The 15,685-nt window shown below is 43.3% G+C and overlaps 1 protein-coding gene across 11 annotated transcripts in view; it reads left to right on the top strand.

Annotated features, from left to right (window-relative positions):
* golga4 (golgin A4) overlaps nucleotides 1–15,685 on the top strand; it is a 550,135-nt gene that overhangs the window by 392,860 nt on the left and 141,590 nt on the right. For all 11 annotated transcript variants that reach the window (XM_070889514.1, XM_070889499.1, XM_070889470.1 and 8 more), the window contains one exon: nucleotides 40–187. In XM_070889514.1, the coding sequence (XP_070745615.1) occupies nucleotides 40–187 (148 nt within the window). The remainder of the gene's footprint in view (nucleotides 1–39; nucleotides 188–15,685) is intronic.

Raw genomic sequence — 15,685 nt, 5'->3', positions numbered from 1 at the left:
ATTCTTGGGAAGCAACAATTAAAAATTGATAACTTGCAGGGAATGGTGATCGCAGAGACAAAACGGCAGATGCATGAAACATTGGAAATGAAGGAAGAGGAAATCTCTCAGCTTCGTGCAAGAATTCAGCAGTTCAGTGGACAACGTGAAGAGCTGCTTGAACAAAAAGAGAAGTCTGACAAAGCTGGTAAGCAGTTCTTGCTGTGTTCTTCTATTTTAGCTTGCTTAATTTTTTTTTGCTTTAAAAAAAAAATCATTTTTAAATAGATATCTATCTAAGCTCAGTAGAATTCAGTAACATGGGTAAGTAAATCCTGGTTTGGCTGGTGAAAGAAAATATAGCAGATCTGGTTCAGTCAGATACTTTATCAGCAACTTCACAGTCTGCTTTTAGAAATTAAGCAGCCCTTAAGCATTTGTGAAATCTGAGCTTAGATTGTTAGCTTATTTCCACCAGCTTATATTATGTTGATACTTTGTGCACCATTTAACTGTTGCATGTTTTAACAATGCTGTGCAGTTCCGAAATTTGAAAGGTACACCACTGCCCAATCGTAGGTCAAAGGAACATTTTCACTATTGAACGGAAGGTGTTTCTTCAACCTGCTATTCAAAGTCTGCTGACATTGGCATTTGAGCATTAATTTGATGACTTTTGATGCTTGCAGCTGTTGTCCCTCAATATTCATTAACAATGCTTTGTTGTCACTCATTTCTTTGGCTTTTTTTCTGCTGGTTGCAGTTTGCTGGTGATAACTACGCAGAATGTAGATCTGCTTTTGTCGTCATGCTGGCCCTAGACTGTGCATTTCTTAAAACTTTCAACTTTTTATCTGCCAAGACAGTGATAGTGATAAAATTCATAGCCACTTGCTTTTATACTCAATGGGTCAAAAACTAGAATTTGTTTGAACGAGATTATAAACCAGTGTTATATCAATGAGCATTATCACTGTGGGTTGAGTGAGAATCTAATGCTATGTGAACTTTTTTTTCATGACTTAATTCACCCAGCGTTGCCACCTATTTAATGGGAGGATAATTTGGGATCAGTTCATTAGAGCTGTTTAGTTATAGTAAGTGATGAGTCAGTGCTAAATTTATTTAAATAACAGAAAAAAGGTTATGCCCACATATTATTTCTTTGTAATTTTTTTCCATTACAAATGGTATAAAAATAAGTTTTTTTTTGCTTCATACGACCATCTTTATAATCTCTTAAAAAATATATATATCATTTTACATTGGATGGTTGTGTTTGTTGCATCTCAGCACAGCAATATTGGTCTCAACTCTTGAGCTTATATATCTTAAGTTTACATTTAAACACCCAAGACACAGTGGCCCGAATTTTGCGGTAACAAACACGGTGAGGCTCTCAGCGCTCACTGTTATTCTTGAGTAAATTGGACAGTAACTTCCGGCGTCCGCACATCTGCAGTAAAACGTGGAAATCAGAAAGTTGCTGTCCGATTTGCCTTGCTCTTCCAGAGGCTTCGCTACACTGGTATCTCGCCAAGAGATTCTGCATTGAAACACATGAAGGGCGTGAAGTTGGGGTACTTAACCACTCTATATCCACTAAACATGCCAGAAGAAATTATGGTTTGTCCATTCAAGTGTAAGTGAATTTTTAATGACGTGATGTCATAATTACAGAAAAACAACACCTCTGGCATTGAAAATTTACTTTTACATGTGCAGAGTCTCATTCATTCAGATTTTACTTACTGCAAGAAATTTGAAAAAATTTAAATAATTATTTTTTATTTTATCTTTTTGTCACATTTTTCACTCTCTCAATCCCATCTTTGTTTCACTCTCTCTCTTTCGCTTTCTCTACATGACTTTACATTGATTTAAATATTCTCACTGACACTTCCTGGTTCAGACTCTCTGTGCCTCAGTCAGGATTCTTCAATCTGATTGGTCGAAGAAACATGCTATTGCTTGTCCTGTGCATACAGGTCCCAGATCACCTGTAGAGGGCGCTGCACTGTTTCAGACTCCCGATGACTGTAAGTTGTTGCACAAAAGCCCACGAATAGTTTGTGGGCAGCTGTAAGCATATTGAATGTCGAGTACTGTTCGTTCGCCGTTGACTGCAAAATCCGGGCCGATATGTTTGGCAGCCATGATTCACCATATTTCATTTTAGATCTTCATTTTTATCAGGATTTTTTTTTTACATCTTTAACATTACTGGGCTGTATAATTTCCTTGCCTTCAAATTATGAAAGCTGTCGGTAATTACAATTTGGAACCTTTTCTTTGCTAGTGAACTGTTGGGGCACAACAATTGGTTTTATTGTGCCCAGGTTATGCAGGGGGGGAATTAACAGCCAAGGATTACCACTTCTGATTAGCATCCAGTGAAACAGATGGAAAAGATGCATGTATGGACATCGGATGAGGACATGGATCAGCTCGACAGTGATTCCTTTCCCCCAATGATCGAAAAGCATGCTGGCACATAACCTTGTGTAAAGAATGGCCTCTTGGCTGAAGCACTGGAACAAGGCTGACACCTGTGGAACTGTACTCAGTCACCATTGTCAGAGGAATTTAAAAAAAATTATGTAAATGTATTTGATTAGACCATTCTGGCCACTGGGTAGTTAGCATGTCCAATTAAATTCCCATTTGGTCATCATTCATGTTTTTATGCATCATCATATACAAATTTTGCATGGCAACAATGTTTATTTGACCAAAGTTAAACATAGAAACATAGAAAATAGGTGCAGGAGCAGGCCATTCGAGCCTGCACCGCCATTCAATATGATCATGGCTGATCATGCAACTTCAGTACCCCACCCCTACCTTCTCTCCATACCTCTTGATCCCTTTAACCGTAAGGGCCACATCTAACTCCCTTTTGAAATATGTTCAACGAACTGGACTCAACAACTTTCTGTGGTAAAGAATTCTCTGGGTGAAAATGTTTCTCCCCATCTCAGTCCTATATGGCTTACCCTCTTTAGACTGTGACCCCTGATTCTGGACTTCCCCAACATCGGGAACATTCTTCCTGGATCTAACCTGTCCAGTCCCGTCAGAATTTTATAAGTTTCTATGAGATTACTGAACTCTGCACCAGCCCACTAGTCACTGCCTGCCATTCTGAAAAGGACCTGTTTATTCCCACTCTTTGCTTCCTGTCTGCCAACCAGTTCTCTATCCATGTCAATACATTACCCCCAATACCATGTGCCTTAATTTTGCACACTAATCTCTTGTGTGGGACCTTGTCAAAAGCCTTTTGAAAGTCCAAATACACCACATCCACTGGTTCTCTCTTATCCACTCTACTAGTTACATCCTCAAAAAAGTCTAGAAGATTTGTCAAGCGTGATTTCCCTTTCATAAATCCATGCTGACTTGGACCGATCCTGTCACTGCTTTCCAAATGCACTGCTATTATATCTTTAATAATTGATTCCAGCATTTTCCCCACCACCGATGTCAGGCTAACCGGTCTTTCATTCCCTGTTTTCTCTCTCCTTTTTTTAAAAGTGGGGTTACATTAGCTACCCTCCAATCCATAGGAACTGAACCAGAGTCCATAGAATGTTGGAAAATGGCCACCAATGCATCTGCTATATCTAGGGCCACTTCCTTAAGTACTATGGGATGCAGACTATCAGGCCCTGGGGATTTATCGGCCTTCAATCCCTTCAATTTCCCTAACACCATTTCCTGACTAATAAGGATTTCCCTCAGTTCTCCCTTCTCGCTAGACCCTCGGTCCCCTAGTATTTTCGGGAGGTTATTCGTGTCTTCCTTAGTGAAGACAGAACCAAAGTATTTGTTCAATTGGTCTGCCATTTCCTTGTTCCCCATTATGAATTCACCTGATTCTGACTGCAAGGGACCTACATTAGTCTTCACTAATCTTTTTCTCTTCACATATCTGTATGTTGATATAAATTTCCTAGATGTTAATTTTAACTCGGGGTGAAGTATAGAAAGTCAATAAGTATTGCTTGATGAAACAGATTTAATAAGTTACTCTTTTGTTAAACGAAAGGTACTGTTAGATTTCTTTTTTTTAGTTTTGAGGTTCACTACGCAGAAATCTTACACAGCATTTTATTTCTGTACATCCACGCATGCCAATAAGTGAATCATGGTGCCTTTCCCAAGCCTTGTATGAACAGGACTGGGGTAAGGGCTCTTCTTTCTTACGCTCCATAGTGGTTGCACTAGGTTGCACTAGGCTCAACAAGTAAACCCTATGTTTCTCAGGCAATAATTTTAATCCTTTACGCTCATGGTTCTCGGTGATTCATTACGAAGATCAGTTGTTGCATTCATGTAAAATGCCCTCCTAAATAATGAGTCAAATTATATTTTTCAGATTTGTGTGCCTACTTTCAGCGCATATTTCCTAAATGCATTGCATTTGTTACAGATCCACAAAATTTGTCTGGGTTTTTTTTTAAGAAATGAAAAATTTTTACATTCTCACTTGATATAAGGGTGAAAAATGGCACATATCTGAGCGCTTGACCTTGCTTTCTTCAGTCAGATCCTTCAAAACATCTTAGCACTAAACTAGGGGTCCTGTACAGTAGTTTGGAATACAATGCTTAAGTGTCAGTTCATCTCCCTATCTCCAATGACCTCTAGTGGAAACAACAGGGTACTGCAACTTTTACATTTTTTCACAGTAAAAAGATGTAGTACTGTATATGAACAGTTTGACCTGAGTCAGGTGTTGGACCAAAATGTCTATTTGAAATGATAAGTTGAGTGTTGTATAACATAATAATATCTAGAGACTAAAGGACCGATCATGACTTTGGTAATGGAGCTTGCTCAATGTATATAACTGGTATTGAAGTGCCTGAAGTTATTTGCTTACACAGTAGAAATAATGTCCTATATAAAGAAAAGTCCATGTTGAGAAGAATTACAACTTAGTGTCTCAGGATGACATGCACACACACAGAGCAGTATCCCACATTGATAATAGGTTTGTATATAAAACATTTCAGCTACAATTAACACCAGCATTGGTGTACTATAGCAAGCTGCCCATGGAATGTAATTGACTTACTTAGGTTTTAGTTATTTCTCTCATTCTCCTTTGTTTGCTCACCATCGCTATTATTCTGCTGAAGACATTGAGTCCTTGCTTAAGTGACTTTTTTGATGTGTTGGCGGGCAGTTGATCTCTGGAGCATCAGAACCCAGCCCAATCTTGCTCACCTGATGTCCATGCCTGCACTTCCTATAGGTGATGCTAGATGGTGACCAGTGATGGGAATCTTGACTGATTTTTATTTATTTGTTTGCCTCTTCCTTTTCATGCCAAAACCAAGCAATGTTGAAATCAATCATTGCACCCCTACAACTAGCCAGCTGAGATGAGCTAATCTGGTACAGATTGGGGATCAACATGGAATTTGCTTGGTCAGCATGGCTCAGCTATTCACTACCTTAGCTAGCTGAACCATTGATGATCTCCATTATACAGATAGTGTATTGTGTTTTGATTAAACTTGGTAAAGTCTTGGCTTTAAAATTTGACTAGTGGTGGATACTTCTCTGAATAAGTGTAACTCTGAATCAGTGTAATGAATCACCAATTCTTTGTTAATTTGCACCAGTTGTACCTCGAGACTGAAATATTGGTGCCTCACTGGAGTAATATTCTGTCAAGTCTAACAGACGGAGCAACCTAATGCCCTTTAGGGAAGGAAATTTGCCATCCTGACTCGTTTCGGCCTAAATGTGACTCCAAACCCACAGCAATTTGGTTTATTCTTAATTGCCCTCTGAAATAACTCAGCAAGCCACTCAGTTGTATCAAAAACTGCTGCCGAAAACTATTAATAAAAATAAAACCGGATGGCATCGACCTATCCACTGGATTTGGACACAACAAAGACACATCCTGCCCAGTTAACTCTGCAAAAGCCTCCTCACTTATGTCTGGGCACTTGTGCCAAAAGTGGAGAGCTGACCTTTCTACCAATGTCCCAGTCTCCTCCATCACCACCTCTGGGTATGTCCTGTCCCACCAGCAGGACAGACCCACCAGGGGTGGTGGCACAGTGGTACATAGTCAGGCGGGAGTGGCCCTGGGAGCCTTCAACATTGACTTCAGACCACTTGAAGTCTCATGACATCTGGTCCAACATGGTAAAGAAAACCTCCTGCTGATTACCACTACCACCCTCCCTCAGCTGATGAATCAGTACTCCTCCATGTTGAGCACCAGTTGGAAGAAGCACTGAGGGTGGCAAGGGCACAGAATGTACTTTGGTTGGGGGACTTCAATGTCCATCACCAGGAGTAGCTCGGTAGCATCATTATTGACCTGGCGAGCCGTGTCCTGAAGGACATAGTTGCCAGACTGGGCCTGCAGCAGACGGTGAGAACCAACATGAGGGAAAAACCTACCTGACCTCATCCTCACCAATCTGCCTGTTGCAGATGTGTCTGTCCATGATAGTATTGGTAGAAATGACCACCATACAGTTGAAGTCTCATCTACACATTGAGGACAACCCCCATCATGTTGTGTGGCACTACCACCGTGTAAATGCGATAGATTCAGGACAGATCCAGCAGCTCAAAACTGGGTATCCATGAGGCGCTATGGGCCATCAGCAGCAGCAGAATTGTTTACCACCACAATCTGTAACCTCATACCTGGCATATTCCTCACGCTACCATTACCATCAAGCCTACCATTACCATTAAGCCAACCCTCATTCAATGAGGAATGTAGAAGAGCATGCCAGGAGCGGCACCAGGCATACTTAAAAATGACGTGCCCATCTGGTCAAGCTACAGCACAGGATGACATGCATGCTAAATAGTGGAAGCAGCATGCTCTAGACAGAGCTAAGCAATTGCACAACCAGTGGATCAGATCAAAGCTCTGCAGTCCTACTGCATCCCGTTGTGAATGGTGGTGCACAATTAAACAACTAACTAGAGGGGGAGGCTCCATGACATCCCCATCTTCAATGATGGCGGAGCCCAGCACGTGAGTGCAAAAGACAAAACTGAAGCGTTTGCAACCAACTTCACTCAGAAGTGCCAAGTTGGTGATCCATCTCGGCCTCCTCCTGAGGTCCCCACCATCATAGAAGCCAGTCCAGCCAATTCGATTCTCACCATGTGATATGAAGAAACGGTTGTGCGAACTGGATACAGCAAAGGCTATGGACCTCGACAACATCCTAGCTGCAGTGCTGAAGACTTGTGCTCCCGATGTAGCTGTATTTCTGGCCAGTACATCTACAACACTGGCATCTACCCAACAAAGTGGAAAACTGCCCAGGTATGTCTTGTCCACAAAAAGCAGGACAAATCCAATCCAGCCAGTTACTGCCCCATCAGCCTACTCTCAATCATCAGCAGAGTGATGGAAGGAGTCATTGACGGTGCTATCAAGTGGCACTTATTGACCAATAACCTGTTCACCGATGCTCTGTTTGGGTTCCAGCAGGACCACTTGGCTCCAGACCTCCTTACAGCCTTGGTCCAAACATGGACAAAACAGCCGAATTCCAGAGGTGAGGTGAGAGTGACTGCCTTTGACATCAAGGCAGCATTTGAGTGGGTGTGGCATCAAGGAGCCCTCGTAAAATTGAAGTCAATGGGAAACTTTCCACTGGCTGGAGTCATACCTAACACAAAGGAAGATGATTATGGTTGTTGGAGGCCAATCATCCCAGCCCCAGGATATCATGGCAGATGTTCTCAGGGCAATGTCCTAGGCCCAACCATTTTCCGCTACTTCATCAATGACCTTCCCTCCATCCTAAGGTCAGAAGTGGGGATGTTCGCTGATGATTGCAGTGTTCAGTTCCATTCACAACTCCTCAGATAATGAAGCAGTCCTTGCTCGCATGCAACAAGACCTGGACAGGATTCAGGCTTGAGTGGATAAGTGACAAGTAACATTCACGACACACAACTGCCAGAATGACCATCTCCAGCAATAGAAAGTCTAACCACCACCCCATGACTATTAATGGCATTACCATCACCGAATCTCCCACAATCAAAATCCTGGGGGTCACCATTGACCAGAAACTTAACTGGGCCAGCCACATAAATACTGTGGCTACAAGAGGAGGTCAGAGGCTAGTCATTCTGCGGTGAGTGTCTCACCACTTGACTCCCCAAAGCCTTTTCACTATCTATAAGGCACAAGTCAAGAGCTTGATGGAATACTCTCCACTTGCCTGGATGAGTGCAACTCCAACAACACTGAAGAAGCTCAACACCATCCAGGACAAAGCTGCTTGCTTGATTTGATGTCCCATCCACCACCTTAAACACTCACTCTGCACCACCGGCACACCGTGGCTGCAGTGTGTACCATCTACAAATGCACTGCAACAACTCGCCACAGCTTCGACAGCACCTCCCAAACCTATGACCTATACTACCTAGAAGGACAAGGGCAGCAGTTGCATGGCAACACCATCACCTCCAGGTTCTCCTCCAAGTCACACACCATCCTGACTTGGAAATATATTGTCGTTCCTTCATTGTCGGTGGGTCAAAAGCCTGGAACTACCTCCCCAACAGCACTGTGGGAGGACCTTCACCACACAGAAAACGGCTCACCAGTACCTTCTCGAGGGCAGTTGGGACTGAGCAATAAATGCTGGCCTTGACAGCATCCCATGAATGAATAAAAAAAGAACACAGCACCTCAGAATCCAGTACATCAGTGTGTTGCATACAAATGTTGAAACTGCCCAATGCTAACCAATTAGCATCAGTCCTCCTCATATTTTTCGGCTCGCGTTGGTGGATAGATATAACGTGCACTGGTAGATTGTACTCATCGCATATATTGGTCATTCTGGCTTCTGCTGAATTCTGAGTGCTGTGTATTTGTGCATATACATAAGCGAGGAGATGTCGTTCCGTGCCTCGTGTTGCTCAGGTAAATATAATGGCGTGAGTTCACTGAGTGTAGGCCTTGATAGAAGTGTGTAATTTGAGAGAGCACGAAAAAAAAATTGGTTACAACGATGAGCATTGTTGAAAATATTTTGATTTTAATTCTGTTACATGCAAACTTCATACTTGGTTAACTATGTCTGAATTTATTATTTGATGCAATGAAAATAATTCCTTCCAGAGCAGCACTGTTTACAGTCCTGTAAATAATGATCCACATGGCTTTTTTGATATTTTATAGCATTCTTAAAATCTGATATTTGGGGGGATGTGGGGGGAGGATTTTAATCCTGAATGTAAAGCAGCTTAATTGCCTGAGATCCATAGTTTTAACTTTAAGTAGCCTCAAGTGTGGTTTTGTGGAAGTTTGTCATTGTTGCTTGCTTCTTTCATAGATGTGCCATCTTTAACTGTAAAGTAAGTGTCTGCTGATATGTGCTGTGGACGTGACATAATAACACAGTGCAATTGCATGTTGTGCTGAGCTTCAGCATTGTAGATGACCTAAGATGAGCAAAATGGATCTTGGCAGGTACAAGGACCAATCACTTGTTCTGACTAGCAGATAGCTCGAAAAATTCACGTAGAATAATTCCCACCCAAAACTAAAATGTAATCAGTTTTATGAAGTTGGTTTCCCAGAATTGTTACTCTTTCCTGTCTAGCCCTTGGAAACAGGCTTAACTGACAATCCAACTTACATCAGCCACTTCCATATTGTTACTCGATGAGAGTAATTTCATATTAACCCCTGATGGAGCTCACAGTAACACGTTTATTGTGGGCTTTAGAGCAGCTGGAATGATAAAGGTGATTTGATACTTGGCTCACTTCTACATTTGTGTAGGTTCTGCTATTATTACTTCTAACTGGTCAAGGAAATAATTACAGATAAATGTTTTGGTATTAATTGCATGGCAATTCTGGACATAGGAACTTTTAAATTGAGTTGTACTTATTTACAGTAAAAAGTACTGAGATTACAATTACTGCAAAAAAAACATATATTTGTTTTTAAATATTCGGAGTGACTCCTGTCAAGGAACCGGAAGCTACCAGATGCTACCAAAAGCTGCGCAGAAGCATTCTGCGCAGAAGCATTCTGCGCATAACTGTCGGGTCATAAATTTAAAAAATAACGCTCACCACAACAGACGGAGGATCTGAGAAGTGCTCTGGCTTCCCGGTATTTCTCCTCACAGTCCGATCTCTCCCGGCATTTTTCATAAGAAAAGAAATAGGAGCAGGAGTCGGCTATACGGCCCCTCGAGCCTGCTCCACCATTTAATTCGTTCATGGCTGATCCGATCATGGACTCAGCTCCACTTCCCTGCCCGCTCCCCATAACCCCTTATTCCCTTATCAGTTAAGAACCTGTCTATTTCTGTCTTAAATTTATTCAATGTCCCAGCTTCCACAGTTCTCTGAGGCAGAAAATTCCACAGATATAAAACCCTCAGAGAAGAAATTCCTCCTCATCTCAGTTTTAAATGGGTGGCCTCTTATTCTAAGATTATGCCCCCTAGTTCTAGTCTCCCCTATCAGTGGAAACATCCTCTCTGCATCCACCTTGTCAAGCCCCCTCATAATCTTATACATTTTGATAAGATCACCTCTCATTCTTTTGAATTCCAATGAGTAGAGGCCCAACCTACTCAACCTATCATAAGTCAACTCCCCCATCTCTGGAATCAACCAAGTGAATCTTCTCTGAACTGCCTCCAAAGCAAGTATATCCTTTCTTAAATATGGAAACCAAAACTGTACGCAGTATTCCAGGTGTGGCCTCACCAATACCCTGTATAACTGTAGCAAGACTCCCCTGCTTTTATACTCCATCCTCTTTGCAATAAAGGCCAAGATTCCATTGGCCTTCCTGATTATGTGCTGTACCTGCATACTAACCTTCTGTGTTTCATACACAAGTATCCCCAGGTCCCGCTGTACTGCAGCACTTTGCAATTTTTCTCCATTTGAATAATAACTTGCTCTTTTTCTGTCAAAGTGCATAACTTCACACTTTCCAACATTATACTCCATCTGCCAAATTTTTGCTCACTCACTTAGCCTGTCTATGTCCTTTTGCAGGTTTTTTTGTGTCCTCCTCACACATTGCTTTTCCTCCCATCTTTCTATTGTCCCCCCACAGCCTGATCTCTCCCGGCATTTTTCCTCACAGTCCGTTCTCTCCCGGCATTTTTCCTCACAGTTCAATCTCTTCCGGCATTTTTTCTGATCTCTCTTGGCATTAATGAATACACGCCCCCTGCTGAACCGGCAGCATGCATGCGCAGTCCACTTGCGGTTCGTAGGCAGCAGTCGCGTCCTTTAATTTTACCAAATCTTAAAGGCCGTGATTGTAATTAAGGTGCTTGCAGATAAAATTAATTCTGTAAATACAATAGAGCAACATAACCATCTTGTTGGATTTAAAAAAAAAAAAATTGTTGTAACTGTTTTAGTGCAGTCTTTGCTTCACAGCATTGTCCTTTTGATACTCTTGTTTTTCTGATTTTTACATTGATTTTCCCCAGATGTGTATAAAGTTTGCTTTCCAACAAGAGTTTAGGATTCGTTGAGACTTTGCAAATGTTTTTCTAAGTTTTATCATTTTTGAAAGCAGCTGCTTTAGTTTAAGCAAATTATTTTCTAACCAGCTGGTTCAAGTGAATAATACCATAAAAATGTACTTAAATTTATATAAAGCAACAAATGAAAGTGTAGAAGAACAAAGTGGTGAATGGTACTTGAATCTTTCATTTCCCCTTGAAATAATATTTGGCAACAGTATGGGGCTATTGTGTTTACTGTTCTCTTGGAATCCACCATTAAAAGGATGACTTGTTTGGGCAGCTTTTTACTAAACTCTGCAGTTGCTTAAATGAATTTTTGTAGATTTGAGTATATTGAATGGAACTTTTACTGTGCTGAAGAGAAAGTCCCAAGACGTTTCACAGAGGCATAAGGAAGAAATGAACACCGAGCCAAAAAACAAAACAACTTGTATTTATATAGCGCCTTTAACATAGGAAAACGTCCCGTGGCACTTCACAGGAGCATTATCAAACAAAATTTGACACTGAGCCACATAAAGAGAAATTAGGGCAGTGCTTGGTCAAAGAGGTAGGTTTTAAGGAGCGTCTTGAAGGAGGATAGCGAGGCGGAGGAGTTTAGGGAGGGGATTCTGGAGCTTGGGGTCTAGGCAGCTGAAGGCAAGCCAATGATGGTTGAGCAATTAAAATCAGGGATGCTCAAGAGGCCACAATTAGAGGAGGGCAGATATCTTTGGGTGGTGGGGGGGCTGCGTGGTTGTGGGGCTGGAGGAGATTACAGAGATGGGGAGGGGCGAGGCCATGGAGGGATTTGAAAACAAGGATGAGAATATTAAAATCGATGCATTACTTAAACAGGAGGCAGTGTAGGTCAGCGAGCACAGGGGTGATGGGCGAATGGGACTTGGTGCAAGTTAGGACACGGGCAGCCGAGTTTTGGATGAACTAAAGTTTACATAGGGTAAAACATGGGAGGCTAGCCAGGAGTGTATTGGAATAGTCAAGACTAGAGGTAATGAACTCATGGATAAGGGTTTCCGCAGCAGATGAGCTGAGGCAAGGGCAGAGACGGGCAATGTTCTGGAGGTGGAAATAGGAGGTCTTAGTTATAGTGCGGATTTGTGGTCAAAAGCTCATTTCAGGGTCAAATATGACACTAAAGTTGTGAACTATCTGGTTCAGCCTCTGACAGATGCTGGGAAGAGGGGTCGAGTTGGTGGCTGATGAACGGAGTTTGTGGCAGGGACCGAAGACCATGGTTTCGGTCTTCCCAATATTTAGCTGGAGGAAATTTCTGCTCATCCAGTACTGGATGTTGGTCAAGCAGTCTGACAATTTAAAGACAGTGGAGGGATCGAGAGAAGTGGTGGGGAGGTAGAGTTGGGTGTTGTCAGCTTATATGCAGAAACTGACGCTGTGTTTTCGGATGATATCGCCAAGGGACAGAATGTAGGTGAGGGGAGGCCAAGGATAAATCCTTCGGGGACACTAGAGGTAGTGATCCGGGAGTGGGAAGCGAAGCCATTGCAGGAGATTCTCTGGCTGCGATTAGATAGATCAGAATAGAACGAGGCGAGTGCAGTCCCACCCAGCTGGGAGATGGTGGCAAGGCATTGGAGGAGGATGGAGTTGTCAACTGTGTCAAAGACTGCAGACATTTTGGGAAGGGCGAGGAGGGATAGTCACGTAAGATGGAATTTGTGACTTTGATGAGATTTGTTTCGTTACAGTGGCGGGGATGGAAACCTGATTGGAGGGAACATGGCGTTCCAGGAAAGAGGGGCACGGATTTGGGAATCGACAAGATGTTCAAGGACTTAGGAAAGGGAAGTTCGAGATAGGGCGGTAGGGGGTCAAGTGTTGGTTTTTTGAGGAGAGGGCTGTTGATGTCGATTTTAAGGACAGCAGGACAGTAATTGGGGACAGGGAATATCAGCTAACATAGGAGCCGGAAAAGAAACTTGGGTGGGAGTAGGCTTGAGGGAGCAGGAAGTGGGTCTCATGGACAATATAAGCGCGGAAAGGGCATGACTGGAGATTGGAGGGAAAGATGTGAGGGCTAGGGTGGGTGTATCCTTTGGGGAGGTTTAGCCCGGTGGGCTAGGGGAAAGAAGGGCAGAGACAGCTGATTGGATGGTCTCAATCTTAGAGACAAAGAAGTCCATGAGCTCCTCGCACTTGTTGAAGGTGAGTGTGGAGTAGACAGGGGAGAGGGGTTTAAGGTTTGCAGTAGAGAAAAGAAGCCAGAAGTTATTTTTGCATTCCAGAATAATCCTGGGATAGTGATCAGTTTTGGCAGACGAGAGCAGGGCCCATCTTTTGGACTTAAGGGAGAGAAGATGAGGGCTGTACTGGAGGAATGGTCAGGGTGAGCGAGAGTAATGTTTTAATAAGGACTACGGCATCAAAGGTGGTGGTGAGGGTGTTGTTGAGCAGATTGGTAGCTGCAGAAATGTCATGGTCAATGGAGGGCCAAAGGCTGGACAATTGGGAGTTCATAAGTGAGTTGGGGGAGAGTTTTTTCCAGGAGCAGATACAGAAGAAAGTAGGGTTGGTGGGGTGGAAGGGGGATGTGGGTGGAGAGCGATACGAGGAAGTGGTCAGAGATGGCCATATCTGTGATTGACACGATGGGAGTAGCGAAGCCACGTGAGATGGCAAGGTCAAGGGTGTGGCCATGAATACGGATTGGGGAGTTTACATGGAGGGAGAGAAATGGGGGGGGCATAGGAGGCGAGTGAACTCAGGAGAGAGAGCATGATGAATTGAGATGGAGTTTGAAATCGCTGAGGAAGATAAGTCACTTGATGCAGAGGTTCAGGGAGGAAAGAAGTGAACATGTCTCGGTGCTAACATTTTTATGGTGCTTGGATGGGCAGCAGAGAACGAGAAGCGCCAGAGGTGTCGGAGTGGGGGAGGCTGGTGGCAGGCCACGGAGTGACTTGGTGAGGAGAGCCACACTGCCACTGCGGTGGTCTGGGCAGGGCAAGTGGTGCAATGTATAGTCGGGCGGTGAGGCTTCATTTCAGGGTAAGGTATCATTACCCCTCGGCCAGGTTTCAATCAAGGCCATGATGTCGATGGAACCATCTGCGATAAACTCATGGATGGCAAGGGCCTTGTTCACAAGTGAACAAACATTTTGGAGGGAGATCCGGAGAGGGTCGGTGATAGCTGATTCACTGCCATAGTCCGCAAGGTCAGCATGGAGAGGGGCGAGTTGACGGGGAGGATATTGGCAAGATTAGTCCCCAGCGGGCGAGCTGGGCGGGAAGGTCTGCAAGAGAGTAGGATGGGACAGTTGAGGTTGCTGCTCATGAGGAGACAGAAATGAGTGCCTTGGTGGACCCTTTGGAGGATGCCAAGAGAGGCACAGACTGAAGACTCGATTCCAATGAATAGACTTTTTTTGTACAGGGGAGTTGTCACCTTGGAGCAGGTTAGCGACAGAGAGAAATAAATCAATGAAGGGATTTAAACACACGGATGAGAATTTTAAATTTGAGGCATTGTGAGATTCGGAAACAATATACATCACCAAATACTGGAGTGATGGCCAAGCACGATTTGGTGCAGGATACAATATGGGTAGAGTGTTGGATGAGCTGAAGTTTGCAAAGGATGGAGAGGTCACCCAGGACCAGATTGGCATGATCAAATATTGTAATTCATTAATTATTGCAGTGCACGTTGTAGAATCTGGAAATGATTGTCAATATCTGCAGTAACATAGAAATATAGAAAATAGGTGCAGGAGTAGGCCGTTCGGCCCTTCCAGCCTGCACCACCATTCAATAAGATCATGGCTGATTATTCACCTCAGTACCTCTTTCCTCCTTTCTCTCCATACCCCTTAATCCCTTTAGCCGTAAGGGCCATATCTAACTCCCTCTTGAATATATCCAGTGAAATGGCATCAACGACTCTCTGCGGCAGGGAATTCCACAGGTCAACAACTCTGAGTGAAGAAGTTTCTCCTCATCTCAGTCCTAAATGGCTTACCCCTTATCCTTAGACTGTGACCTCTGGTTCTGGACTTCCCCAACATCGGGAACATTCTTCCTGCATCTAACCTGTCCAGTCCTGTCAGAATTTTATATGTTTCTATGAGATCCCCTCTCATCCTTCTAAACTCCAGTGAATACAGGCCCAGTCGATCCAGTCTCTCCTCATATGTCAGTCCTGCCATCCCG

The sequence above is a fragment of the Pristiophorus japonicus genome, chromosome 1 (assembly GCF_044704955.1).
Source record: "Pristiophorus japonicus isolate sPriJap1 chromosome 1, sPriJap1.hap1, whole genome shotgun sequence".
Classification (NCBI taxonomy): Eukaryota; Metazoa; Chordata; class Chondrichthyes; family Pristiophoridae; genus Pristiophorus; species Pristiophorus japonicus.
Note: the sequence above shows the minus strand (reverse complement) of the source record. Positions and strands in the feature narration are given on the sequence as shown.